Source organism: Acanthaster planci, linkage group LG01, assembly GCF_054643075.1.
Source record: "Acanthaster planci isolate LZ-2023a linkage group LG01, COTS_SCS, whole genome shotgun sequence".
Taxonomy (NCBI): domain Eukaryota; kingdom Metazoa; phylum Echinodermata; class Asteroidea; order Valvatida; family Acanthasteridae; genus Acanthaster; species Acanthaster planci.
This window is the reverse complement of record NC_141777.1, coordinates 14810523-14837558: the sequence shown is the minus strand read 5'-3', so window position 1 is coordinate 14837558 and position 27036 is coordinate 14810523. Positions and strand designations below refer to the sequence as shown.

At 38.7% G+C, this 27036-nt stretch overlaps 1 protein-coding gene and 1 non-coding gene across 5 annotated transcripts; both read right to left on the bottom strand.

Annotated features, from left to right (window-relative positions):
• Positions 1 to 37: 37 nt before the first annotated feature.
• On the bottom strand, positions 38 to 27036 carry LOC147800449 (endoribonuclease Dicer-like). 4 transcript variants are annotated; one of them, XM_087145190.1, is made up of 16 exons: positions 26694 to 27034; positions 23036 to 23192; positions 14743 to 14905; positions 12673 to 14010; positions 12160 to 12338; positions 10854 to 11005; positions 10537 to 10681; positions 10106 to 10181; positions 9622 to 9761; positions 9028 to 9207; positions 7861 to 8074; positions 4661 to 7037; positions 4107 to 4362; positions 3537 to 3657; positions 2362 to 2437; positions 38 to 1929 (listed from the first exon to the last, which is right to left on the bottom strand). In XM_087145190.1, exons 2-16 carry the CDS (start codon positions 23141 to 23143, stop codon positions 1779 to 1781), a joined length of 5676 nt encoding a protein of 1891 aa, XP_087001316.1. In that variant the 5' UTR covers positions 23144 to 23192; positions 26694 to 27034; the 3' UTR covers positions 38 to 1778. The 4 variants fall into 4 exon arrangements, with proteins under 4 accessions (XP_087001316.1, XP_087001314.1, XP_087001315.1 ...); XM_087145188.1 differs by having other exon boundaries at positions 3480 to 3657; positions 26694 to 27033; XM_087145189.1 differs by having other exon boundaries at positions 3480 to 3657; positions 23036 to 23171; positions 26694 to 27033.
• Positions 19269 to 19340, bottom strand: Trnag-ucc (transfer RNA glycine (anticodon UCC)). The gene has a single exon. It is a non-coding gene; the product is annotated as a tRNA-Gly (tRNA).

Genomic DNA, 27036 nt, shown 5'->3' with positions numbered 1-27036 from the left:
TTAGAAATCGGAATAAAGATGTCAAAGATACATGAAGTGCTCTAATGAAATGGAGTTCAGTTTTAATTGGTGACAACTGGAATATGTTTTGTTTACAACTTTCAAATCCTATGAGTGGGAAATAGCCGTTTTAGTTCTGAATCCTTGGAAATGAGTACATTTACATTTACTGATAACATGTATTACATGTACCACTGTGGAGAAGCAATAAACACAGGCCATGAAGATTTCTGTATTTTTTCTTCAATGTGAATCACTTCCTGAACATGGAAGCATGATCTATATTAATTTGAAGTATTTCATAGGTTTGTGTCACAAAAATAGTTGTATTCGAAAATTAAATCTTTCTCTGCATCACCGGTTCTTGCTTTGAGAATCAGGAAAGTACATATTTTTACAAACTTTGTATCTAATACTGTAATACATTTAAAACTTTTGAATGCACATGGAGGAAACACCAACTATTCAACAAGAATGATACGTTACAAATACTGATTTTCATGATAAAGTAATACATTCTTTGAGGCTACTTCAAAGTCCCGGTATGATGTTAAAAGTGTGAGTGCGTTAAAAATATCACGCCAGGATTCTATTGTATTCAAATTATGTAACTCAGGCATGCAAATGGGAAACCTGAACAAGGAAGAAATTTCAACCTGCACAAGAGTTCGGAGGGTGTTTTTTTTTTCCATTTCAATGGTAAATTCCAAAAAAAAAGGAAATCGTCTGATCTGAGAAAAAATTTGCATGCCTGTTAACGGAATGATGCAAAGGTGATTCAAAATTGATGTGAACCCAAGAACACTAACACCAATTTGGCAATTTATGGCATGGCGTCAAACAGCTGCACTGTGAATTCCACAAGATGAACAAGTTCCCCAAATGTTGCCATATCCCATAAAACACAAAGCTCCCTTTCAAGGAGTACTGTTTATTATTATATGTATTGCAGACATCCCCCAAAAGAAGAAAAACACCCAAGAAATTAATTCATGCTTAAAAAAATGTATGGATACTTATAATCACAAGAATGCATCTTGCAAATAATTTCAAACAGAATGAGGGATCCTCTTCGGGGTGTTTATACACTGATCAAACTATTTAATATTCATCATTTAAAGCACCACCTGTTTGTCAATACAATAAAAGTACTCTCTTGCCAGAATTGTTGGAGATAAATCCTCTTTTAAGATTGAACCTACACTGTATTTCACTACAATGCAGTGTGCTTGTGTTCAAGACTTAAGTCCACATGAACTCTCAACCTCGCCTCTTTTCAACAAAGAAGCTATGAAATTCCCATTTTTGTGATCAATTAGCTGTCCACTTCAAATGCTATACTAGTTTGTCTACCCAATAGCAACCATGCAGCCCTTGATTGGTAAGACCATACTGCTGAAGGAAAGACCACTTCAGCATGTACAGATACCACCACCTTGTTGAACTTGGAAAAGTACTTATCAACCATAGATACAAAGAGCCCACTGGTTTACAGCTGTTACTATGAGTTATCATGATGAGTCCCAACAATTTACAACATGTCATTGTTCAGTTTTTATGGTTTCTCGAGCATTGCATCCGAGCACTAAATTGAGCAGCAGTGAAGTAAGCATTTACATATATGTATTTAGTTTGCAAGCTTGAGCTAATGAGTGTCATTCAAAATGTGATATAAAATACCTTCCACAAATATCAACATGTATCTCAAACAACTTGGCATTTGCTTCTCAAATGTGGTCTTCTCCATATTTTAAATGTCATATGTTCGAGGATGTCCTTTATTTCTTTTGGCTCTTCAGATGTCTGAGTGCACATCTTGCTGCTGTTGCCTTGGCAATGCGGTAGTTACGGCCTATGCCCTTAAATTTCCCCTTGCCAACAACATTCACAGTAACTCGAGTCTTGCCATCCATTGTTCTCTCTGGTGGGCTGTAAAACAATTATTTTGTATCAAGTTAGTCCCTTTCATGAATTAAATGGGGTTGGGGGTAGATGCCTCTTGAGGAAATCTTATAATGACTGCAATATGCAAGCTCAAAACAAGTCATCTTAAAAGTTCTGAGGCACTTTAAATACCCAAATGACAACCCTGTCAAATCTGTCATGCGTTCTGTTTTGCAGTAGTTTTATTAGTGGAACAATGGAGGATTACAAAGGGTTAGAAAGGGGGGGTGTTCAAACTCCTGAACCCTGCCTCCCTAACAAAATTTAGTCCAACACCACCTTAGCTGTGGGATGGAGGTTAATACAAATTCTTACCTACTTAAGTGGCAATTAAAAGACAATGACCTCTTGTTTACTTATACTGTAAATACCTTGATGTTCCTCTAAAGTCTTTCATTTAACAGAAACGTATCTTACCCAAATCTTGCTGTTTCTGGCTCCATCTCCAGAAGCTCTCTCACAGGTGAAATCGGTAAACTTGCTGCATATTGTTCTGTGGTTAAAAAAAAAGTCGCTAAGAAAGTGCGGCATCCACTGACAATGTATGGTACAATGTTGTGTAATTTGCTTATCTTTACCATGGGAATAAACTTGATTTTTAAACTAATGTGTTTGAAACCAGCTAGGGGCCTGAAGATGATAATGGACTGAGCCAAAGCCAAAGGCAGGTTCATTATTGCTGCCAGGCTTCGGGCAGATTTTAAACATATTAGCTTAGTACCAACCCATCACACTTTAATTCCCATTTACAATTACCTTTTGGGGTGAGAAAGTAAAACAAAAAGCATTTTTTCCTGTACTTTTTGCCTCATGTTACGTCACATTTTGTGAAGCACCCCTTTAGTCATATCTGTGGTATTGTTATAAATATCTCCATATACATGTATATGTGGGGCGTGGTGCAAGCTGTGTGATGTGACAAGAAATTGCAACTGAGCTGGTATAGAGCAAAATACCAACTCTATGCAATGTGAACTCACTGGTTATACTGCCTACTTGACAATGAAGCTTGTCAAGTCTGAGGGTTATGATTCACAAAATAGGAGTCAAAATTTAATATAAGACCTGGAAAGTGTTTAAAATCAGTTGGTATCATCTGTTAAACACCATCCATGTGATAATTGCTCCTGACAAATGGGAATGGGCTAGCTCAGCTGTTTATAGAGAGAGTTTCAACATGGTGTCTCAAATTGTTGGAACCAACATGTTGGATTATGCATCAGTGCATATGGACAGTTAGCACACAACAGCTGCATGCTGTACTGCACCCAAAACAGCCATTTTGGTTCCAAAGTCTGACATTGGCACTGCTCTATCCATAGAATACTGATGTGTGACTTCATTTAGAACCAGAGAGTGCCGTACAAAAAATGGAATACAGGCGTGTGTTGGTTCACTCACTGGTTCTTGTGGTAATGCCTTTTAAACACATAATTGTGCGTGTGAAGTTTTCACTCCGGTCCTCTATACATAGATGTGGGTTTACAACTGCCTGATTTATGAATAAGGAATAAGAATGGCGATTGATAACAAACCTATCTGTGGCTTCATGAGTGGATAGTAAACTCTCCAGACAGTGTCCAGTGACATACCGCTATCCAGATACACAGCTCCAGCTACTGATTCAAAGATGTCTCCTAGTGCTTTGGGTACCTCAATGTCTTCACTCTCATCCTCGTGTCCTGGAAGGCCTTCCACATCCAGCACTTTTAACTTAAAAAAAGACAACATCAACGCTTTCAAAAAATGTGCTTTTTCATTTTAAAGACGGGTTTGTAACTATGCCAAGTCTTTGATACAATGTCCAGAACACTTTTGTCGACAGTTGGAAAGATGCCTCAGATGGAAGTGATCTGTACATTCAAGTGAATAGCATTCCTGAAAATATTTGTCTTTAATATTATTCAAAAGAACAAAAGACAAACGGGGAAGGGAAACTTATCTCCTCCCTAAAAAGTATCAAAATATAGTGGGTGTTCCCCTCCAAATCTGGTGCTGAGGAAGGATACAAACATGTAAACATGTATACAGAACTGCCAGATAAGGCAACAAGAGAAAGTACAATAGAAGATAAAGAGGGCGACAAAAAGGGAGACTGCTGAGGAGAAAAGGAAAGATGAAAGTTTATAAAGTCACCTAGACAACACTGTCAGTGTTTCTACCTGTGAACCCATGCCCAGAGCCTCCTTCTTCTCCTTCACAAAGGTTACAAAGTTGTCGATAACATGGAAAAGCTCAGGGCTAAGCGCCTTGAAGTATTTATGGTAGCCAAACTTGACGGCTAGGGAAGCGAAGATGGTGTTATTGACGAGGGCTGAGCGCAAGTCAGTCAAAGCCCCGGGCGAAAGGTCCTGATGGTGGTCAAAGAGATGCCGGGTAATGAGGTAGTCTAAGATAGCATCCCCAAGAAATTCTAGCCTGAAAGTGAGTGGAGAGATGCGGAAATAACACTTGCTCAATGGTGTCACAAGATCGTTATACTTTGGTTAGTGGTGTAGCACTGAGGAGTACTGTACCTTCCATGGAAAATCAAAAGGCCCACAATGTGGCATTATCCCAATATATGAAAAATGTGATCACTGTTTTGGGCCTGTGGTGTTGGACTAAGGTTAGAGCAATATCTGCATGTAAATGCCAAAAAAATTGCTTTTTAATATGGACGGAAAGATCATGACAGAAAAAAACGTAAATATTAACCCATTTAACCAATATTTACCTTTGATAGCAATCAGTGACACAGTTGTAGTGGTAGGAAGCATGTGTGAAGGCCTGCACTAAGTAAGCCTTGTCACTGAAGCTGTACTTGATGGTTTGCTCAAAGTCATCCATGCCCACTAGAAGATGATTTAACCTCTCTTCAGCATCAGAGACATTTCTGAAGAATGGCGATTCTGGTTGCTTCAGGTAACCATAGCGAGCTTGAGGCTTCTTGCAGTTATTCTGATTCTCGGAGTACTCTTGTTCCCACGTGACTAGCTCATCAACTACCTTGGCTTCAGAATCACAAGGAGCACCCTCACAAATCTGTGGTAGCACACGCAATCCAAACCAAGACATTACGATGAGTGCACTACGGAAACCGCAAGATATGAGGTAACAGCCTATAAGTGCCTCCACAGAGTCGGCCAAGTTCTTATCGGAGAGGTTGTGCTGGGTGTGAATTTCATAAGGTAGCTCAGGAAGGTCTCCCATGTCGTCCGGCTTTTTGCCAGTGTATGTCAAGCCAGGGAGGTTATCTGCATCCTCCAGGGAGAAGGTCCAAGGGTCTAGAGAGCGAAAGCTCCTATCTGGATACTGGTAAGTGGGATCCTCATCACTGAAATCACTATCCATGTCTTCTTTAGTCATCATGGGTATTTCAAAATCAGGTGCTGTCTCCTCCTCAATGACTGCATTGGAGTCCCACATATCCACACTGCTTGGGTCCCACGTGTCGATGGCAAAATCCCCATCATCTGAAGATAAGTCACTACCCTCTTTCTGGTAAGACTTATATGATGGCTGTTCTTCAGTAGGAGCATTCTCCTTGACAGAGAAGCACGGAGCCAGCCAGTTGATTGCAGGATCAAAGAGTGCAACCTGCATTTTCTGCCCGATGGCCTTTCCCTTGCCAAGACGGTACAGATTAAAGTTGCTGACCTGCTTGCTGCGCATGTAGCTCAACTTGCCCTCGTGGCGCCGGGGATAGGTGCAATACAGGTAGATGGTGACAGCTTGTTTGAGGAAAGAGTCTCCCAGCATCTCTAGCCTCTCTAGGTTGAACCCATCACTGGAGTTGGACATAGTCAGGGACTGGAGGATGGTAGTGGGGCTGGGACCTGGCAGACTGGCTGGATCATGACCTTGATCATCTAAAACACTGAGCTTCAATGTGTAGTCTCCTCTGCCCCTTGAAGCCTCATCAAATTCATTCTGATTTCTCTCTTGCAAGCATCTGCAATATCCTTCACTTGGAGAACTGGCACATGCCATTTTCTCACGACTGCTTGCAGGGCTCACTTCAAGTTTGTGGTGTCTTACAAGTGCACCCTCACTTTTCAAGTTCACTTTTGCTTTGTCTGTCTTCTCTAGATTGCTTGAATTTAACTCAGGAGGTATTGTGGATTTGAAGCCATCATTATGACCTTCTCTACTGCACATCTCTTTAGCTATTGCATCCTGCTCAGTTCCTGTCACTGTCTTACTGTTTAAGCCAACAGTGCTGTGGTCAAGGTATTTCTGCCCCTTGACTTCACCATTCATTTTCTTCAGTAATGTGATGTTTCCAGCTTCACCCAAGCTTTCTGTATCCAAACAGCAACTCGTTCTTTCTTTCAACTTTGAATTCTCATTCTTCTCTTGCTTGGTCTCAGTTCCTTTGGGACTGCCACCTGTTCTTTCCACTGTGCTACCATCCTTTGCTTCTCCAGGTTGCTTGTTCTGATTTTCAAGGTTCTGCAATTCCAGTCCCTCCCAGCCAAAGGTCATGTTAGCAAACGGGTACACGTCAGGTGGCAGCTCTGCCACTCCAACTCCTGCCCCCATGCTGATCTGTACACGCAATTCCTCAGCCACAAGCAATGAATTCAGCCTGTATAGGATGCTGGGTAAACAGACTGCTTTCCTCCAGAGCGACGCTGGAATAGGGTAGATGTAGCAGAGCTCTGGTACCAGATATTGCTTTTTCTGGAGGTAGTTTTTCTTGCTCTGTGTCTTGCTGATCGGCAAGGCTTTCCCCTTGTGATTCAGATATCTTGGGGTCAGTAGGTTCAGCCTGGATGACATGCAATCAACATCCAGCAGAGGCTGCTGGTAGTTGGACAACTGGATGTCATACCGTTCAAAGTAATAGTCAATGAACTTCTCATACTTCTCCGAAGGGAACGGACTTGTCACTGGAAGATTGTTCAAAATATCAGCAATGTAGTACCTCTGGGGCTGGTCAATGTTACGATAGATTGGTGTCACCACAGCATCGGCGAAGGCTTCGTGACTAAAGACAAACTGATTTCTACTGTAGTCCGGAAGAATTGGTGGCCTGTCTAGCATCCCAGAACTTTCACTGACAGTTTTTAAAAAGTTCCAGTCAATGTGGAGCTTCTGATCTTCATCACCTTGGAGAAGTACAAATGTAAAAACATGTAATACTTTCAACAAAAATACACATCTACTGTCATGACTGCATAGAATTTTATTTAATACTGTGTACCCCCAAAAAGTGCAAACAAATCCTCTCCATTTTGAGTATAAAACATGAACTGATGGTATTTATAACTTTCATGACTTTAAAGAGGCGCTCTTGGATTGAGGGCGCTTGTTATTTCATCTTATTTGCTTTTGGCAATCCAGAGATGACCCAGTAAACAGAAGCACTCCAACTTGATTTTGTACCACTTTCAGAAAAAAAGCTACTCCACAGCATGTTTCAGTGCACAGAGCTCCCAGCGTCTCACTTGAGATAAAATGTGCATTTTTTAAATTTCAAATTGGTCCAGTGATCAGACAACAAGGTGGCGAAAACTCAGTTTTGAATGCTTGTGTATACTGGGTCATATCTCTAGATTGGCAAAAGCAAAGATCAATTTTTAAATTTGTAATAATTAGTACCAGATGACAATTTAAAAGGACAGTATTTGCTTGCAGCGCTTTTGTCAGGACACGTTGTACAGTGTAATAAAACTATTTTACCATTTCATTATAAATGCTGAGTTAAATTTTGATCTTCTCAAAACAATCTCTGCTCCATTTTCATGCAGACTTGCCAAATTATTTATTCAGTCAGTCTTTTGCCATGCAAAGCTTCCAATCTTATTGCCCATGCCCAAATATTTGTTCAAATCGTGGTGCAGAGCACAGAGCTGGTGGTTTAGTAGCATTTACTGGTGTAGTTACCAACCCCCAATTTCAAATGCTCCAAATAGTCCCTGTGTTACTCACTTTTGTTGAGAGGTGCTATGAGGTAGTTGGCTTCAGCCTTCTCAGGGTCAAATTCCAGGTTAGGTTTCTCCAGCCGCAGGACCTCAGCAAAGATGCAGCTGTGAAATCGCTGCAATTGGTTCAACTGGTCAGAGGTCACTGTGATGTCAGAGGTCAACAGATCCACTGATATGACCAACTCACCTGCTCGTGTGTAGACTGGAAAACCTGGTATCTGCACAATAGGATGGATAAAAATTGCCAATAAGAATAAAAACAAAGAAACCTATGCACTGTAACTTGAAATGAGCCAAGAATGTAAATCTAGGGAGTGGGGTATATCCCCACAAGCATGGGATGGAGAAAAGAATGAATCATAATAATAATAATAATGAACATTTATAGGGTGCCAGTATGCGCCGCGAACAGCGCTCACGGCACTAATAAGCAAAAACATCCAATAATGATAAGTTGAGGAATATTAATAAATGCCTGTTTATGCAAATATGATTTTAATCTGTCACTGCCCTGTATTCTTTGCACTGATAAAGTTTTAAAAAATTAAAGAAAAGAGGAAAAATAAAAGGGAGAAAAGTCACAAATGATTTTGGACAGTAAGGTTTTCTATATACAAACTTTAACCCCCCTGCCCTGTAACCTAAATCTTTTCAAGTGATGGATAAATCTCAATTATTTATTTGTCCCAAAATATTGGACACAACAGAACCATGGGCTCAGACAGTACCAGTGCAGAGAGTACCACTCTGACCAATTTGGCTGAGATTGGACAGCAAGCCAGAATCGTTCCCGAGAGTGGGCATGCAGACATCTCATCCTAGATGAATCTCAAGGCAGAAGCCAACACTTAAATGTATATTCCATGTACAATTCTTGGTAGAACTGTCAAGAAGAGGGTCTGAACAGGCTATACATGTACATGTCCATATGAACAATAATTAAAGTGCTGTGGATATTAAGCATCCATAAAATACCAATTCTTCATTCAGGTCAAATGAATGAATTTGAAGTTGACCAAAATAAACTTTACAAGAAGTAAATTTTCAGTTATCTCAGATTCCAGAGGAGAACACTTCATGAATATTACAACTAAAACTAATGGGCATTAGTTAGTATGTAAAAAAAATCAATAATTAATTCAGCATGAAAAACAAACACAAAGAAGCCAACCTTGGGAATGATCTTCGTGGTGAGTATTCCAAAGCATTGTGTGGTCTCCTCTGGGACATGCAACTTTCGATCACGCACATTCAGTACCTCTGGCAACGGAGAGGCAAGGGACATGTGGATCTCATAAAGATGGCATGGTTGATTGGTTGAAGGGTGGCAAGTTTTCAGACACACTGCAACCTGTGAGGGCAGAGATGGCAGCATACCATAAGCAACCTGACCAACTGCCTATAATTAGTCCATCATTTGCGATAAACAAAGGTGACAGTGTCTTAAAATATAAGCTAAGTATCCATTACAGGACTACATTTATTAAAGTGCTGATATCATTTCTGGTTTAAATTTAGCACTATTAATTAATTCTTGGTTCAAAAGTGGAACCTTACATTCGAGTTCTCCTGGCCTTGACCACAGCCATCTCTTCTTTCCCTTTATTAAACACTGTTTCCACTATATGTACCTCATTACATCATAGTGCATGCCACGTCAGCCTGCCACATGGCTACATGGCTGGCATGTGGTCAGGGTGACTTCATGTGTATATATATGCAGAAATGTCAAATCCACTGGGATAGGGCAAGGTTAACGGGCTACCTCTTTGTTATAGTACTGTCGTCTCTTTGTTGTTCCTGGTCTACCCTGCCCCTCCTCAACCACCTCCTGCTCATAGCCAAAATCTTCTAACAGGAGCACAGTGTCCTTTCCCACTGGGAGAAGATTGTCATCAAGCTCCCCTAAAAGAAATGCAGAGTGGAACATGAGGGTCATTGTTAAGTACAGGTAGTTGAAGGATCTGGTGGAATTGTGGTGTTAAATAAGCCAAGTTATGACCTGTGTTAGCTTCCATTCAACATGGAGCAAATGGTTGTTTTAAATTAAAGGCTACTTTTGGTGATGGGTTCCATCCATGTAAAAATTCACTTTTCACATGGATTGTTAATTCACATTAACTCACACTTTGAGAAAAAACTTGTGCAATATCTCACATTATATGTCCATTCTCAGGTGAATGCCACATATTAAACTAATTTCAAATCTATATTTAAATAACTTTCAACATATTGAACTTGAAGCTTACCAGCTTTGTGAAGTATTTCACATGTCTTTAACGCAGCAGCCATTTCAGCTAACTTCCTCTTTGGCATTGGAGGGCCCTAGACGTGTATAGTTGTACAGTGATTATACAATTGAGTAAAAAGATGAGGAATAACTCATTTGAAATTGGACCGCTAAATAAAAGTGGACATATAATGCATGAGGCTGACAATTCAACTATTTGAACTAGAGTGCTTGAATTCATTTTCATGACCCCTCACACTATTTCCAGACTTTTGGCAAAGTAAACACTTGGAAGAAACCATGAATTTGTTCTGAACAAGGAACAACAGTTCAACTGTCCTTTTTAACTACTTGAGAAGTTAGTGTAACACAAAATATTCAGGTTAGAAATTGGAGTGACTTAATTTTCATGGGGCAGAAACAAAATACAGCTAACCTCCCTAACCTCACCTGGATGGGATCCCGAATAGGTGAGTTGATCGGTAGGAATATCTGTGATTGGTACATTACAGGGCCTGTACCAGTGTGCATGGGGGCTGTGTGGCACTTAGGAGAGAGATGAGTGAAGGTGTCACTAGGAAGCTTAGAACAATATCTGTGATAAATTGAAACGGTTCAAAGTCAGATCTGTATAACTTCACTATTACATATCAAAATCCCTAGCAAAGTGCAAGTCCAGGCCCAATTGCACTTTTCTTCCGTCCACTCACATAGTGTTAGTTAAACTGAATGTAATCATCCAAATTCTTTGCTTGCCAGTGACCAACCTATTGACAAGTGAGATGGCTGTTGTCATGGTTACCATGCCAGCATCTTCTGCCTTGTTTGGTCTGTATGGAGCACAAAGAGAATCTGCCTCCTGGAGATCTGTTTCATCCCAACACTGCTGCTCTCCATGGTGACATTTCCTTTGTAGGATCTGGAGTTTAAAATAACACTATAATGTCATTGCCCCGGGAAACCACTTGTGTGCAAACTATACAAGAACTGCAAGTGCAAGGGATAAGACCAAAGTGAAGGCACATTTCAAACAGTGTTTTATTCAAGAACTTTCCAAGTACCTACAGCAGTTCTCTGCCAAATATTTAACTAGTTAGGAGGAAACAAAACCAAAGAACATGGGCATTTGATGGTACATGCACAAAGGCAAGATTACATAGTAATTTGATGACCTCAGACTATCATTGTTTAATAAAAGAAATATGTTTTGGGGACAAAATTACTCGAAAAGCACTCAGCTGAGTACTGTCCACGTACTTTTCTCCTTAAAACATAAATTTTACAACGCTGGGAGTGTCTGAAGTCTTACATTTAGTTTGTAATATTCAGAGGTGTGAGTGGCCACTTAAACTTACAGCTGAAAAAAGCTAGCAAAAAGCTGAAATGTGAAAAGTTCCCATACTTTTGTACAGACCAGGTGTAAAAAAAGCTGAAATTCTGGGTCAACATCTAACCAAAAAAGCTTAAATCAGCTTAAGAAGCTGAATTCTCCCAACCCTGAATATTACCTTTGTGCTTTTACCATCAAATGTCTGTATACTCCAGCTTTATTCCAAAATAATTGAATAAAAATATTGGAATAATGAATACTAAATAATAAAGACAAATTGGAATAATATTTGAAATTTAGTTCAAACTTTTTGAATGAGCACATTTACTGCACATGTGGAAAGACCGGGAAATCAATCTCAGACCACAGAGGTGTGTAAAAAACCACTGCACCAACCTGAAACATTGACTGCTAGATAGCTAGAGAACTGATGTTCACATGCATGGGTACATACAGAATCTAAATCCTTGTAGTAACAGATGACTGCATAATTTATAGGTTGCAAACAGTGGATTTCAGATTTTGAATCTGTAGCTGGGAGATACTGAGGTAAGTGTCAAAGGCTTTATACCACGGTCAGTTCCTAAGCACTCTTCAAGAAATACATGTATCGCATATTTTTTCCCTTTTTTTGTTCAAGAAAATGCCACACACTTTCAAGTGAGCAATGTATAACCTACTATTCTGATTTCTTTTTCTTTTTGACAAAACTGTTATGGTTTCAGCTGAGAGCAAGGTCTCACCTTATCAATTTCCTGAAAGTTACCAAGCTCCCTAGTGAATGGCTCCAGATTTGCTTCTTCAACCAACATAATGTAATGTGAGTTGGGTGCCCGAGCACGCCCCTTGGAAAGGACATAGGACCGATAGTGATCAGGAACATCAAAGCGAATCACCAAGTTACACCTGGGAACATCGACACCTGGTAAACATGAAAGATTAAAAGAATCACCGAAGAAAGAACACACAGCGCAGAACAATAGGCTTTAGTAACATTGTAACTTTTAAAAATATGGAACTCTCTCCCCATGTGCATGCATTTTAAAGTACATGTATGCAGAATGTAAGGTAAATTATCACAGAAGTTGTCCAAATTTACATACGTGTAAAACACACTGACTGTCATTCTTCAATGTACTTAATGAATGCAAGAAATTGTCATTTTGCCACAAACATCCTTACAAAGGAACAAACATGGGTATGCAGAACATGGTGAAACCTAGCAGGCTTCATAGTGTACTTCTCTACAGTCTTACCTTCCTCAAGTGCACTTGTAGCAAACAGCAAGTTTATCTCATGTCGTCGGAACCTCCTTAAGATTTCCTCTTGTTTCTTAAACTGCTGTTCCTTTGTCACACCCAACACCTCTACACCTCCCTGGTGATGACCAACAATGCAGCTGCTGTTGATGAATGCCAATACAGGATCCTTCCTTTGTAGTTTGTGCACCAATTTGTCCAGGACTAATGCTAGGAAATGGCGATTCACAAGGACAATGCCATACATGTTGGTTTCACCCTGTGCATCGGTATTTTCTTCCTTGTCATGGTCTTCGTCATCTGAATTGCTCTCCTCCTCATCATCATAGCTGTATACGGGATGTAGTCTGTTACTCGTCAACCTCTCATTATGCATTTTATGCAAAATTCCACCCCCTAATGTTCTGTTAGGACGCCTCACAGTTTCCTGGATTTCAAAGCCAGCCTCTGATTCCTCACTTGGTTGAAATTCTTTCAGTACTTCAAGAAGGCGACGTACCTTTGGAGTTGTCAGTCTCAAATCAAGTGGATCCTCTAGTTCCACGATGGAACTTTCACAAATCTTTCTTGCCAAGCGAAGCTGAGTACAACCGTAATGGAGTATGAGCTTACTCAGGGAATTTGATGCACGCTTTTCAATTCTCTGAAGCTTCTTCAACAGCATTGGAACCATTATCCTTAATCCTAATGGACCTATGGCTTCAAAGGTCATGAGGCATTCTCTGATTGCCCGCTCCACAGGCATCAAAGGATCACCTTCTACTGCATTATATTGCACACTGCACTCTTGCATGAAGACTAACGATTCATTTAAAACATTATGCACCAGCTTGCTTATATTCTTGAACCCTTCTTCCACCTTACAGGCGACAATTGCTTCTTTGGGTTTAGCACAAAACCTAGTAAGGCAGCCGCTGGAGTATGTCTCCACAACACTCTTCAGAGTTTGCTCAAGCGCTTTGAGTTTCTTTTCCAAAGTCTCCGGCTCACATTTGCTGTGAAGAATGGAGGCAGTCATCCCCATGATACGAGGAAGGCAAGACAAATCACTCTGTTCGCTAAGAGTCCTCGTTATCTCACAATAAGGGTGTTTGTCAGTGGCAAGGTGGCACTCATCAAATATCAACAAATTGAGCTGAGAAGGACATACCAATCTGGCTTCAAGTACTTTTAAGAATACCTTGGCTGTTGTGATGATTACTTGGCACAGGACAAACTTTTGTTTCCACTCTGCCACACTGAAGTGATCATCAACAGACGAACAACTTATAAATTCCCCAATAGATAGATCCGTGTGTTCCCGGATGACACTAGCTTGTTGCAGAACGGTGCTCACTGTATAGACAGCAATGATTAAAAGGGATTGTTAAGGTTTAACTTCTTTAATGGTTGTATTTATTGTTATCATTTTTTATCCGTCATATCTTTCATACTTTCTTTTTAACAAAAATTGCCAACAGGGCAAAGTTGTTTCAGTGGTGACAGGAAAACTAGTACTCCAAGAAAACCACTGGAACCAAGGGGGAAACACAAACCTATCCAGGTGTCAATTTTGGTGAGACGTACACCCAGGTTATACAGGCAAAGGTGAGATCCCAATACCAGCCCAACTCAATACCCACTTTAAAACTACACAAGTTTTTCTCCCACTTTTTATTTAGTCTTTCACATTTTACACAGCTGATACTATAAACATTTATTTGAACTTACCCCCATGGATGCATCACAAAATCTACATTGCTAAGATCCAAAGTTTTCTCCAACTGTTTCAAATAAACCTTTTCCTAGTTTGAAATCGGTTCAATATGTTCAGAGAAAATTACATAAAGATAACCTTGTTGAACCAACAGCCACTATTTGATAAGTTTATTTATACATGTGACTGTATTTGTGATTTTTATTCAATTTCAATGGTACATATTCAAGAAAAAGTTGGTAAAGTCTGAAAATATGAAGGAACATATGAAATGACATAAACTATAAGATCAACCCAATCCTCACTCTGACAACAAAAATTGATTTTCTGATACTCTTATCATGTGAGACAAGAAAAATTTTAGTTCCTACCATCGTTCACAAGATACATCATTCTCTTGCCGCCTTCCTGCAAGGGCAAGCGTAGGGCCTTTGACAGCTCCTTCATCAACATCACAGCAATGAATGTTTTGCTGGTATCCGTCTGAAGACAGATAACTGAGTTGTGATCCAATGCAGCATCTAGCAATTCAACCTTAGCGTGGATAAAAATTATATACAAATTATAAGAAGAACCTGCTGAAAAAAAGAGCAGAAATAAACAAAATATGGAACAAAAATCTTCATTTGTTAAGTGTTAGTTCACAAAAAGACCATGCAAGAACTTAAAAATTCGACAAGGCATGGGGGGTCAGCACTTTGAGTTCAAATCTTGACTATTTGATCCCCACCCAGCATGATATCACCAGGTGGGGTAACTCTATCTATAATACCACAATGGCTGAGTACAGGGCACCAGTAATTCTCAGCAAAAAGGGTACAGTTCTGGGGTGTTATTTAGTGTATAATTACAGCCACATTTGTACTCTTAAATTGTATCGCTTATTATCAAATTATATGTCAAAAGAAAGAGCTCATTCTCTTCTGTGTGATGAAATAAAAATGGTTGATGTGCAATAATTCACTGCAGATATCAAGGCATTAGAAAAACATGTGTCAACTCTGTGGAGAAAAAGAGTCATTTACGTGTCAGACCATAACTTAATTAGTGCAGGGCTGACGGTAACAAAACTTGGCTAAAATATGGTTTAGATATGCATCTACAATAATAAAAATAAATATTTGTCAGCTCTTCCCGCTTTTGTTTTCTAATGGTCAACAAAAAGGAAAAAATCTTCAATTTGAGATCACCCTAAGTTAGACAGTTCTGAAGGCAATTCCTTCCCTTTAATTCACATTTTGGAGTAGATTGTTTTTATAACCTAGCAAAAACCTACTTTTTGCAGACCTCACATAAAACCCTTGGAGTAAATATATCAATAAGTGTTGGAAATGTGTACCACCAGGTTGCTGCCCACTCAGGTTGCACCACAGACACAATCACCCGTACTCAGTATCAAAAGAGGGCGCTATCACATAGCTGGTTTAGTGCGGCTTGCAGGCTTACAATCATGACAATGTGATTTAAAGTTGATGAGCACTGCATGCAAAGCTAGTGAATGCAGCCTGGGTTTTGTACAGTACGTTTATCGCTCCTACTAGTCATATCCTCAAGAAACATAGAGTGCATCTCCGTCAGTGTACAATCAATATACGAAGCCATCTGCAAATGCGGAAAGTCTCTGCATCTGATTTGAGTGTTGAGTGGAAATGTTGTCATCCACTCCATGAAAGGAAAGGCAGATTATTTCGTCATGTTCGTGGTGTACACGCCTGTAACGTGAAATTGAGCAAATGTTTCCTATAGACTATATTTGTATGCTCAACTAATCAAGGGTAAGAGTTCCATATCCACACCTCATTAATCTTCCCTTGTGGTTTACTAGCTATCAGAAGTGATAACGTCCTTAAAGTCAAATTTAGTAAGGACAATACGAAAGCATTTACTTCGAAAACACCTGAATTTTTCAGGCAAGTGCCCTAGATTTGTGCACAATATATCTGTGTATGGAACTCTTTCCTGATCAGGTCTGCAAAGTAAGATACTACTGTATGACCTTGTAGTTGACAGGTCCCACCTATTATCAAGTCTGATTGGTTTTTCACAATTAATGGCAAGTGCATCCCATTCCTGAAGTACTAGTAACTACAGTGAACTAAATCCTGACATCTTGCATCTCATGATATCATAGCTAGATGATAACTTGTATGCAAACCTTTTATTTGTTTACCAAGATGGGGGGCTGTAGGCTGGGTGATCCGTTTTATCATTTTCGAAATCTCACTTAGGGCAAGGGGGAGGGTTTTGCAGTTGCAGACTGGGTCTTAATTAAAACGGCACAGGCAACCACTGCTCAGTAATTATAATGAGGTGTCAGAGGAAAACTTTTGATATTTCAGGGGAATGGAGGAAGAAATTTTCCAAGATAACTTTTTTCAACAGTAAATTTATCCAGCCCAGCAGCCCATATTTTATTCAAAAGAGGCAGCCAATGTTCTCCATACCAAAGCCCAATTGCCAGTCTGCCCTCAGGGTTCTGAGTGGGGGTGGTCCACTGCCCCCTCTGGTTATGTCACAGCCTTCTGTGTGTTGCATTTTCTCACAGGATTTATACATTTTCTCATTTTCAAGCTTAAATCCTCAGTCTTCATCAACTGACAAAAAGTTACACAGGATTTAGGAGCCCTGGATTCTTCTTGGGCTCCAACACCACAAACAAAGAATTTAGAGCTCCAGTTCCTGATCGCCTTCCTTATCAAGGATGGATAGCCACCTGTTGATGGACAGTTATTTTCAGGCCTTGCTCTCTTACACAAATCAGGGACACTGCCATCCAAGGACTGGGCTTTGATGTAATGGATAATGCTGTGGAATCGATGAGAGACAGCTTCTCAAGTACACTGTACAGAAGCAGTATGAGCTATGAGGCAATATGGCTTGATGCCATTCAATGATTGCATTGATTTATGCATAATGATGTGTCAGTCCAAAAATAATCATTCCCAAGCTGTTTCTCAAATAAGGCCCGGTCGTGTCGTAATGGTAAAGGTTTTATCTAAATGGACTTATTGAAGTTTTTGAGGTTTTCCATTTTTGTGGTTTTTAAAATAATCGCTTTTTGCTTTGAGTTTTTAGCTTTTAGTTTTTAGGATGTTGATGGATGAGGAACAGCGTCTACTTCTTGTATTTTCTGAAAAAGTTTCAAATGACATGGATCCGTATGTCAGTTACGAAGAAAAGTATTGCCTGCATTTGTTTGCACTGTTGCAGAATATAACCACTGCCTGACGTTTGGCCTTTCAAGGACACTTGGCTTTGCCTCACAAAATAGAATGGTCAAGATTTCACTTCATGTTTTTTTGTTTCCCGTTAAAACATTTCTTATTATTATTTTAATATCTTATTATTGACATGCAACAGTAACCTCACATACTTTCAATATCTTCTGTAAAGTATTAAATTTTATTGCACAATAAATTAATATATTATATAAATGAATATTGTCATCTTTGCATTATTGTCTCAATTGAAGTAAAGTATTTGTGTACTTTTTGTTTCTAACTGCCCAAGTCTTAAACAGACCATGCTTTGCAGCAAGGGCCTTAACAATGTGTTGACCACCTTACAACAATGGCCTGACAATTTTATGCCTTAAAGCTTGCACTGATATGTGTAGGCTACCTTTGGGATCATACCAATCAGAAAGCATGAAAAGATGGCGGCCAGGGGTTACAAATACAAGATGAATCAAGATCCTTGTGGTAGCTGCAGTGTATATTGACAGGCTATAAAAGCTCAATTTCTGTATTTCGGAAACTTGGATAATTATACAGCATTTAAGGGCAGACAAAATGGTTTATTTTAGATTAAGAGAGGTTTTCTTTCTTAGCAATGCATCGAGACTGCAGTGGAAAATGGGAATCACAATCACAAATGGTACTGGTTTTAACTGATAGAAGGCTAAAATACACGAGGCTGAAACAAGGCTCCAGTAAGTCCATACTGAAAACTGCTGACAAATATTTTATAATTTCTAATGTTATGTAATGTTAATGTCACTTTATATTGGATGCGTGTAATAGATCATTATCAAATTAATCTAATCTATTTTTCTTTATCTTTGAGTACACTTTTAGTGCTAACACTAACTTCCTTTCAGGGGTTCATTGCAATGGTCAAACAATAATAACAAATTTTAAGTTTTCTTCAAAATGGGGAATGCATTTTCATTTACAGGAAATTGATGTTTGAGCTAAAAGTAAAACTGTGGATAATAAATGACATACAAGTTTTTTTTTATCCATAGCATTTCCTGGAAAACAATTTACGCAACTACATAAAACACAAAAGCTGATTAACACTGTCTTTATATTGGGTTAATTGTTTGTTTTTATAAGGCTCATAATAATGCTCTTATGATCAGAAATAAACACTCAAAATAATTATGAAATGTAGATGCATATACTTGGGCTGTTTCTTGTATCAATATTTGGAAAGTTTGTAACTTATGAGATAGGAACAGGCATTTTTGGGGGAAATACTATGCTTCAATGAAACTCTAACAAATGCCATTTTGGTATCATAATACGTCTAACGGATAATTCCTCATTTTCTCCAGAAGGGGAACTTCAATCAACAGAGAACTTCAAAGTTTTATTTCTGTACACCCCCCTAAAGAATCTACACTATACTATAATCAAAGAACTAAGTAAGACAAAAAGCTTAATGTAGTCCCTTTAGGAAACATGCATAAATTATTAATGCAATTATGAATTCAAGATAAGGCCAAAGTGAAGAAAATGAAGAAAAATAGATGCCAAAGAAAAAGAAACGACAGGCTCATTTACCTCAGCAATTCAAAGGAAAAAAAAGGGAATTTAAAGAAAAAGTAACAAAGATCCACAGCAACCCCCATTCGTATATCTCAGAAATTCAAACATGCCCCCCCAAAAAACCTTGCGTTGGCCGGGAATCGAACCCGGGTCAATTGCTTGGAAGGCAACTATTCTAACCTCTATACCACCAACGCGGCTGATTTCCTAGGGATTTTTATTCCTAATGAATAATTGTACATTTTGGTAACGTATAAGCATAAATTGAATGTTCGAATATGGTTATGTATTGTTATTAGGATTGTTTTTCTTCCTTTGAATTTAGATTTTTCATTTAAAATTTGTAAAATTATTACTGTCCATGGACTGTGCACGAAATGAAATCGTCAAACGACTACTCCCCAACTGCGCAGGCGCAAATATGTGGAGTGAAGACTAGACTTCTCTCGAGGCTGACAAATAACTGTCACATTAATCACGCGCAGCGTGCACCAGTCATCAGCGCGCGTTGCTCTGTAAAAATGCGTTAATTACATAGACTAGTGAATTTCATAATAAAACTTTTCACATTTCCTGCACGTGCTGCCAGCTGCGTGCATATGTGGGCGCTATCGGCCAGCGTGATTTGTCACATCCACTGTTCTCAGTAGTCATGCAGACTGCGCGCGCCCTTCGGATAAAGTACGTAGCCTATGTGATTTGTATAAAATAAAGTCGAATCATAATCCCCCACTCATTAACTGTGTGACTTCAAATTTCACCAGTAATAATCCCGTCTGATAAGATAGGGATGAGATGAGATAGGGAATGTTTGGGCCGCAATGAAAATAAGTTTTTACAAGTTGCGTCATCCCGGCTCTTTCCACAATGTTTTTTGTTTTGTATTATGCAGCCGTAGTCTTGACATCTTAATTTCATTGTATATTCATTTTTTTTATTGATATCTACTTATTAGTGCATATAGATTTGTTCTTTTTATTATTTTATTGTATATGGAAAGGAGAATAAATCAAATCAAATCGAATCAGAAGGGCACTCAAGTCCGTGTACGTTTCGTTCATTCGTTTTTCGATTTGAAAACGAATATCAAACAACCAAAAAGCAAGTCGTTATCCATTCTTCGATAAAAACGAAAACCCAAAACAAAAATAAGTCGTTTTCTGTTTTTCAATTTGACAACAAAAAATGAGGAAAAAATACGAAGAAGTCGTTTCATGTTTTACATGTTAAAAACGAAAAACGAAAGTAATCTTGTTTACAATTGTAGTTTAATCCCAAGTTTCGTTTGACTGCACACGTAATGTCGAGAAGGCGTCACGGCCGTCTCTGAGTACTTCTCAAAAGAAAAGTTGCCTTGAAAATACGAGAAATTAGGAACGGATTCCTCGTATTTCTTCACTTCAATCATGATTGATTTGGTGGGTTACTACGATGTCCCTTACTTTACAAAGGCTGTTTTTCATTCTTCAAAATAGTAGATCAATGTATTACGATGTTATTCGTTTTCACGTTGAAAAACGAAAACAGAACGTGATTGTCGTCTTCCATTTTTAAATGAAAGAAGAGAAACGACTTGTTTCACCGTTTTCAATGTCCCGTTTTTAAATTAAAGAACGATTTTCATTTTTCGTTTTTTAAATCGAAAAACAAATGAACGTACACGGACCTACTCAACACATACATGTGTATCTATTATCTGGGGTGAGGTTGACCAATGATAAAAATAGCTGAAAAAGACATAAGCTTAAGTGTAAAAATCTCCAACACTTTCATACACAGACAGTGAGGGGAAAAAAGCTGAAATCCAAAACAAAAAAGCTGAAATCAACTAAAAAGCTGAGAAATATCACCCCTAGATGATCGATTGTACCATAGAGCAAGCCTTAGGACACACGAGTATGCGTCCATGATTGATTCATCCAACCAAATGAAATGAATATTGACTGACGTGTTTAGGATCTTCCACCATGGCAATATGGTGGCTGTTAATATCTGTTACGAAAATACTCATTAACTTTTTTTGGCATTGAGCTTTGACAACAACAAAAGGCAAACAGACACCTTACTCCAGTATTTCACAGGGGAAAAAATACCAAATAAACAAAAGGAGGTGAAGGTTTGCAACAGGAAAAAACTTCGATAATTACATTAGCATCCGTGCTGCATTAAAATAATTAACCTCCCTCTAAAAAATAAATTTTTGTGAAGGCATTTGACAGCTCAATCGTAGCAGCGGTCACTGGTATTGTTTAATGTACTTATCAGAGAGGGGATCATCCATTTTTGCCTTTCTCATTTACAACCTTCATCTGACCTCTAATCTCCCAAAAACGTGGAAGAAAATGATGACGGCCAATTGTCTGCTGGCTGCCCTGACAAACATGACATGTAATCATGAAGAAAATTGTATGATCCCTTCAAGATTACTTGTTCCCAACGAATGTATCAATACAATGCATCCTTTGTGCTTGACATGCTGGACAACAAATTTCATACAGGCCCTCTATTTTTTTCAGCAGCTTTCAAAAGCAAATTGAAAATATTATTTTGAGGAACCCTCATGCATAAAAACTGAAAAGGATAAAGGTGAGGATTTTTTGCTAAAAATATTATCAGCAGTTTAATATTTTTGAAAAGTGTGCACAGCATCCCCTCCCTAAGCCGACATGAGGGGCAAATACATGACCCCTGAGTGCAGTGAATGATAACATTTCTTGAAGACAGGGTACTGTGAAGAAAATCAGAAATGGTGCAGAATAAAAGTGGACACAAGTCAGTTTAAGTAAAGCATTTTGCTTCTTATATCTTTATTTTCCAACCTTGGGGTGTATTTTTGCTTGAATTCACCAAGTCACATTTCTATTTGTCAATTAAGCGACATCATTATTTGAAGCAGATTATGTTCTAGTATGCAAATACAAGGAACATACCAAAAAGCAAACAAACCAAAAATGAATACTTGATGCTGCTGTAATGTCACAGGAAATGAGTTCTTAGTTCTTCACAACCTCCACCTTTTCCAAGTCTGTCACTTGTCTTTTCCTCAGCTTTTTTCGAGCTACCTGCAGAATTAGGGTTCCTCGTAGCCTTATCAAATCACTGCCCTTGAAAATTCGGGGACACTAGATTTCCAGTCTATGTGATGACAGCATACAAACATGCAACAATTTGACAGTCACTCATATGCTGCTATTTAAATTTTGTCTTTCAAAACATTTTCAAATTTTAAATGTTGAAAGGAGGATAAAAGATTAATTTTAAAAGCTGTGTATCATAAACTGAGGTCCGCATGGGGTAATGATTCTAATATTACTAATTTAGAAACTACACCTGGGGAAGGTTTCAAACATTTCACCATCCTTCCCATAATATACATACCTGCACCCCAAATACCTTCAAATTTTCGAGTCATTTTTGATTTGATTAAAACTAGTTACGAAGGCCTATTCAGCTAAACTACTTTGAATATTTAACAAAATAAAAATAATAATGGATATTTATAATGCACCGGTTTCAACCCAAAGAGACACTCATGGTGCAGTACAATCAGGAAAACCAAAACATAAACTGATAAGAAATTCAATAGCAGTTAACAAAGAAGTGAGTTTTCAAGGCAACTTTGAACTCAGAGACTGAAGGGATAGAATGAATATAGTACTGTAGTTCACTCCAAAGATGAGGACCTGCATATGAAAAACTTGAGATACATACTGAGTAGTACCGCCTGGAAAGCATGAGATTCATCCATGCAATGTTCAGGTCCTGTTAGGAACAGCTTCAAGACTCAGTAGAGCAAGAAAAACACCGCTTTTATTTCTTAAACAATTGTTTTAGTTTCTGGGAGGATCGTTTGAATGGCTTGAGAAAAAAGCCTAGATGAGATCACACTTACCTGATACTGCCTTGGAGTAAAAGTCTGTGTTGCTGTAACTCCTTCATTTGTTGCAGACCTGTTTATTTTATACGATGAACCATGAGGGATAATCTCTGCCTCCATCATCCTGACTAGACCTTTGTAGCTGTAGCTGCTGTTTTACAAGCAATGAATCCTGACAATGGGCAATCATGAAATTTATATGCATGTATACATGTGCGTTGGTGTGGGCATGATTAGTTGATCAGTACAACTGCATTATGCTATCAGCTGATTTGTATGAAATCTCTGACTTTACTTCCCTTTCTTGAAACAGTCTTTCCCAACCATTTATTAGAAACAAATGGCAAGTGGCTGATGGCTGATTATCATCAAATCATGCATTCAGATCAACTGATTATGCACAGATTAAGTGATCATGCCCAAGATATGTACATAATCATGGCCAAATGATCAATGATTTTCTAAGGAGATCACATTTTGCCACACTTAACACTGAGTTTACATGAGGTCAATGTGTTGACTAGGCCCCAGCATGGCAGATCATGCATACATTATCTACATACTGAAAAGGCTTTGAAGGAAACCATCACAGAAGTAAAAATATATACCAGAGAAATATAATCAGGCTTCAGAATTCATTTTGTGGTGTGTTTCCTGTTAATCATAAGTGACATTTTGGAGAAAATGGGGTGAAAGATGTCTCTGTATGTTACATTTCCGGAAGTACAAAATGGTATTTCAAAATCAAATTTTTGAATTGTTCTCCAGTTTTCCATACATGCTGCATATCGTGGTAATTAAAAGAGTGTTTTAAGGAGGATACCATGTTATGTTTCGGCTATTGTGAAACTTTCTTCGTTAGTTTTATCAACTTCAATCTCTCTGTACATAAATAGACGGCCATAATTTATGTGTGTTCAGTTTTACATGTACATGCACTCCATCAATGCACATATGTATACATGCACTAATACCGATTATAAATGATTCTCATGCAAAATATTCAAGCCACAATAACTTGAAAGTACTACTAGTCTTAATACACATGGCACTTTATTTTGTTTGTTTTGGAAAAATAGTGTGAAGATGGGAACAACCGTGAACATATTTTCTTTCAAATCTGGTCGTATTTATTTTTTTAAAATCACTTTTCAGAATTTGTTTCAAATTTTGAGCAACTGGGTTCATATAATACGGTGGTCTAATGTTGTCTAATCAATTTTTAGTTATCAAATTTTCTCCTTGAACATTATTTGTTTGTATTTTTTTAAAATAAATTATGGTCTCCACCTGTGGAAAGAAGTGTTGGAATGGGTGTCCAAAGGCGTTTGCTTCACAATCCACAGTAAATTGATCAAGTGCACATGCACTTAATCTCAACTAAGTGGTGCGCAAGGGCATGGGTGTGAACATACACTGTAGGTGTTTCAGATTGGCCAAGCACATATTTATTCCCATTCATAAATACCTTTTTAGTCAGAGAGTTAAAAGAGGTCAATACCTGTATATGATGGTTTTCCAAAGATTTTGTTCTAGAATTTTACTCTCATTTTCAAGAACACCCCCGTCCATTTTATAATACATTCCTTGCTTAAGTTGTCCAAAAGAATCTCTTTATAGGGGCTTGGTGCGCGTGTGGAGCTGTGTGCACACAACCTTTGACCAATCAGAGTCAATTAAACTATCTTGTATCCAGGTGCCAGCGTGTCATTTACACAGTGGGCATTATCACTTCAAGGCGGGCATTATCAAATGTTAATGTTGCACGTTGTTGAATAGAGGGATTTCACATAAGCGCCGTCTGCGCATATCTCCATCCAAACATGTGTTGAACTTCGTCGCACGCGCCCGCGGAGTCCACACAGTACGTCAAGTATCCGGTTCGTAAGTGTGACGCCACTTCAGTTTAAACCACGCCCACACCAGTTTCAATGTGATATTTATGGGGGGTCATACATGTACTATTTAGCATCAATAAGCATCAACAAAGCATCAAAAAGTTATTCAAGCATTATTTATGCCAAAAATGTGCACGATTTACACTATTAATTAGGCTTCTGAATATCATATTCAGTGAATCACTATTTATCTAAAATGGAAATTTGAATGTAAAAGTCAGTTCTGGTCGGGCCTATTCAGGCAGTCAAACCGGCTGTCATCTTGTTTTTGTATAGACGGCAGAGAAAAGACAGATGGCAGCCCCCATACATCATGAAAACTGTACGTTTTTCCTGCATGAATCTTTTTCACAGTGGCAGATGTCAGACCCTCTTAAAAACTATTAAATCTTAAGAAGGTACTTTCAAGTTGTTGATGCTTTGTTGATCCTGCTTGTGTGTGTTGATGCTTGTTGATGCTAAATCCTGTAGCATGAATGATGTTGGGTGATATCACACTGGATGGGTACAATCAAGATTAACTGATCAATCCTGAAAAGGGATTTCCAACTTTACAATCTTTCCTTCCTTTTCAAAAACAATCTCCCACTTTGTCAAATTAAACAGAAAAGGCAACTGTTGGATCATCCTGATGGTGGATCAGCAATTTATGAAATGATCATCATTGCAATTTTTGTGACAGATCTTACAAAGATTGAGCAATCACGCAAATCGACCATATCGACCAATTACACCCAACAACTACGGGGATTGTATACTTGGGGACCCCCCAGTTTTTTGACATTTTAATCTTGCAAAACTAGTCAGTTCCCCCCCCCCAAAAAAAGAAAAGTAACTCACTGTCTAATATGCTGACCCTATTTGTTAGAAATGTCAAATTGTAAATTGTGAGAAAATGTAACTTTTTTACTGATAAACAAACCATGCAAATTTGAATTCACCGTGTGTCACTTGTTAAAACACTTGGAGTAATTGCACAATACCCTGCCACTCTAAAAATGACTGGAATGACGTTACGTGGGTACAAGGTGAAAACCCTTGAGAAGCACGTGACACTTTGGCCTGTACCTGGCTATGAGGTTGATCATGCAGGATGGCAAGGTATTCTACAATTGAGCGAAACTCTCACAGTTTCCCCTCAAAATTTCCCTCAAAACTCAAAACCCTACCCTTTTTTGATAACATTAACCCTACAGTTATTGAGCATGATGTCACAGTCATCTACCAAGGTCACTTCAAAAGTTAAAATGTAACTCTCCTTTCTATAATATGAACTGGGTCCCCAAATTTACAATCCCCACTATTAGGCCAACCATAATTGCAAATTAATCAGATATATTATATGTTAAACAATCATGACAATTACTAGGACCAACTATAATTTGAACATGTTAATTTTCATGTTAAATTAATCATGATTCATGTTGAAAGATGCATGGCGATTGTCATCAACCATGTCAACCGTGTCATCATGGTCATTGTCAAGTGTCCAACATCATGAGATGCATTCTGAGATTAAAATCAAATGCTGTCTGGCAATACCCCCCAGAACTGTGGGGTCCAACGTCCACTCCTCTCCCACGTGGGAGACGAGCGGACGTCGGACCCCGCAATTTTTGGGGTAGGATGGAGCGGACGTTGGACCCCACAGTTCTGGGTGTCAGGGGTAAGCCTAGTCTGGCAATAATGGCATTTTTAAATTCTAGCGGGTCACAGGCAGGATAGCATAGGCTTACTTTCTGAAGATTTGCATGTGAACATTGATAAATGCTTACCTCAAAACATCGACTCCAGCATAACAGACTGATCAGAAATCATCAAACTGAGCTATGACATGAATTGATCTAGAATTTGGGTAGGATATGCCCAAGTTTCATGTTTACGTGCAGACGTGCGCACGGTATAAACGAAAAGCGCCTCCAGGAGACCAGTTTGTGGTAGGTCTCTGTAGCTGTGTCGATGACCTTCAGCTAAGCATCGGCCTAAGTCCACATTGTCCAACCTCAGTGTCTCATTTTTAACTCTTGCTGATTTAATTGGGGCTTAAACATGCCAAATGAGACAGTGCTGAGAAAACAGTGCTCTGTAGCCCAGGTCAGAATCCAGAGAAATAAACAG

Coding starts and splice junctions, on each gene's coding strand:
- LOC147800449 (XM_087145188.1), bottom strand. CDS start 23,143: ATGATGGAGGCAGAGATTATCCCTCATGGTTCATCGTATAAAATAAAC. Junction 12,339..12,672: donor TACAAGTGCACTTGAGGAAG/GTAAGACTGTAG, acceptor CATGTTTACCAG/GTGTCGATGTTCCCAGGTGT. Junction 7,038..7,860: donor CATAGCACCTCTCAACAAAA/GTGAGTAACACA, acceptor TACTTCTCCAAG/GTGATGAAGATCAGAAGCTC.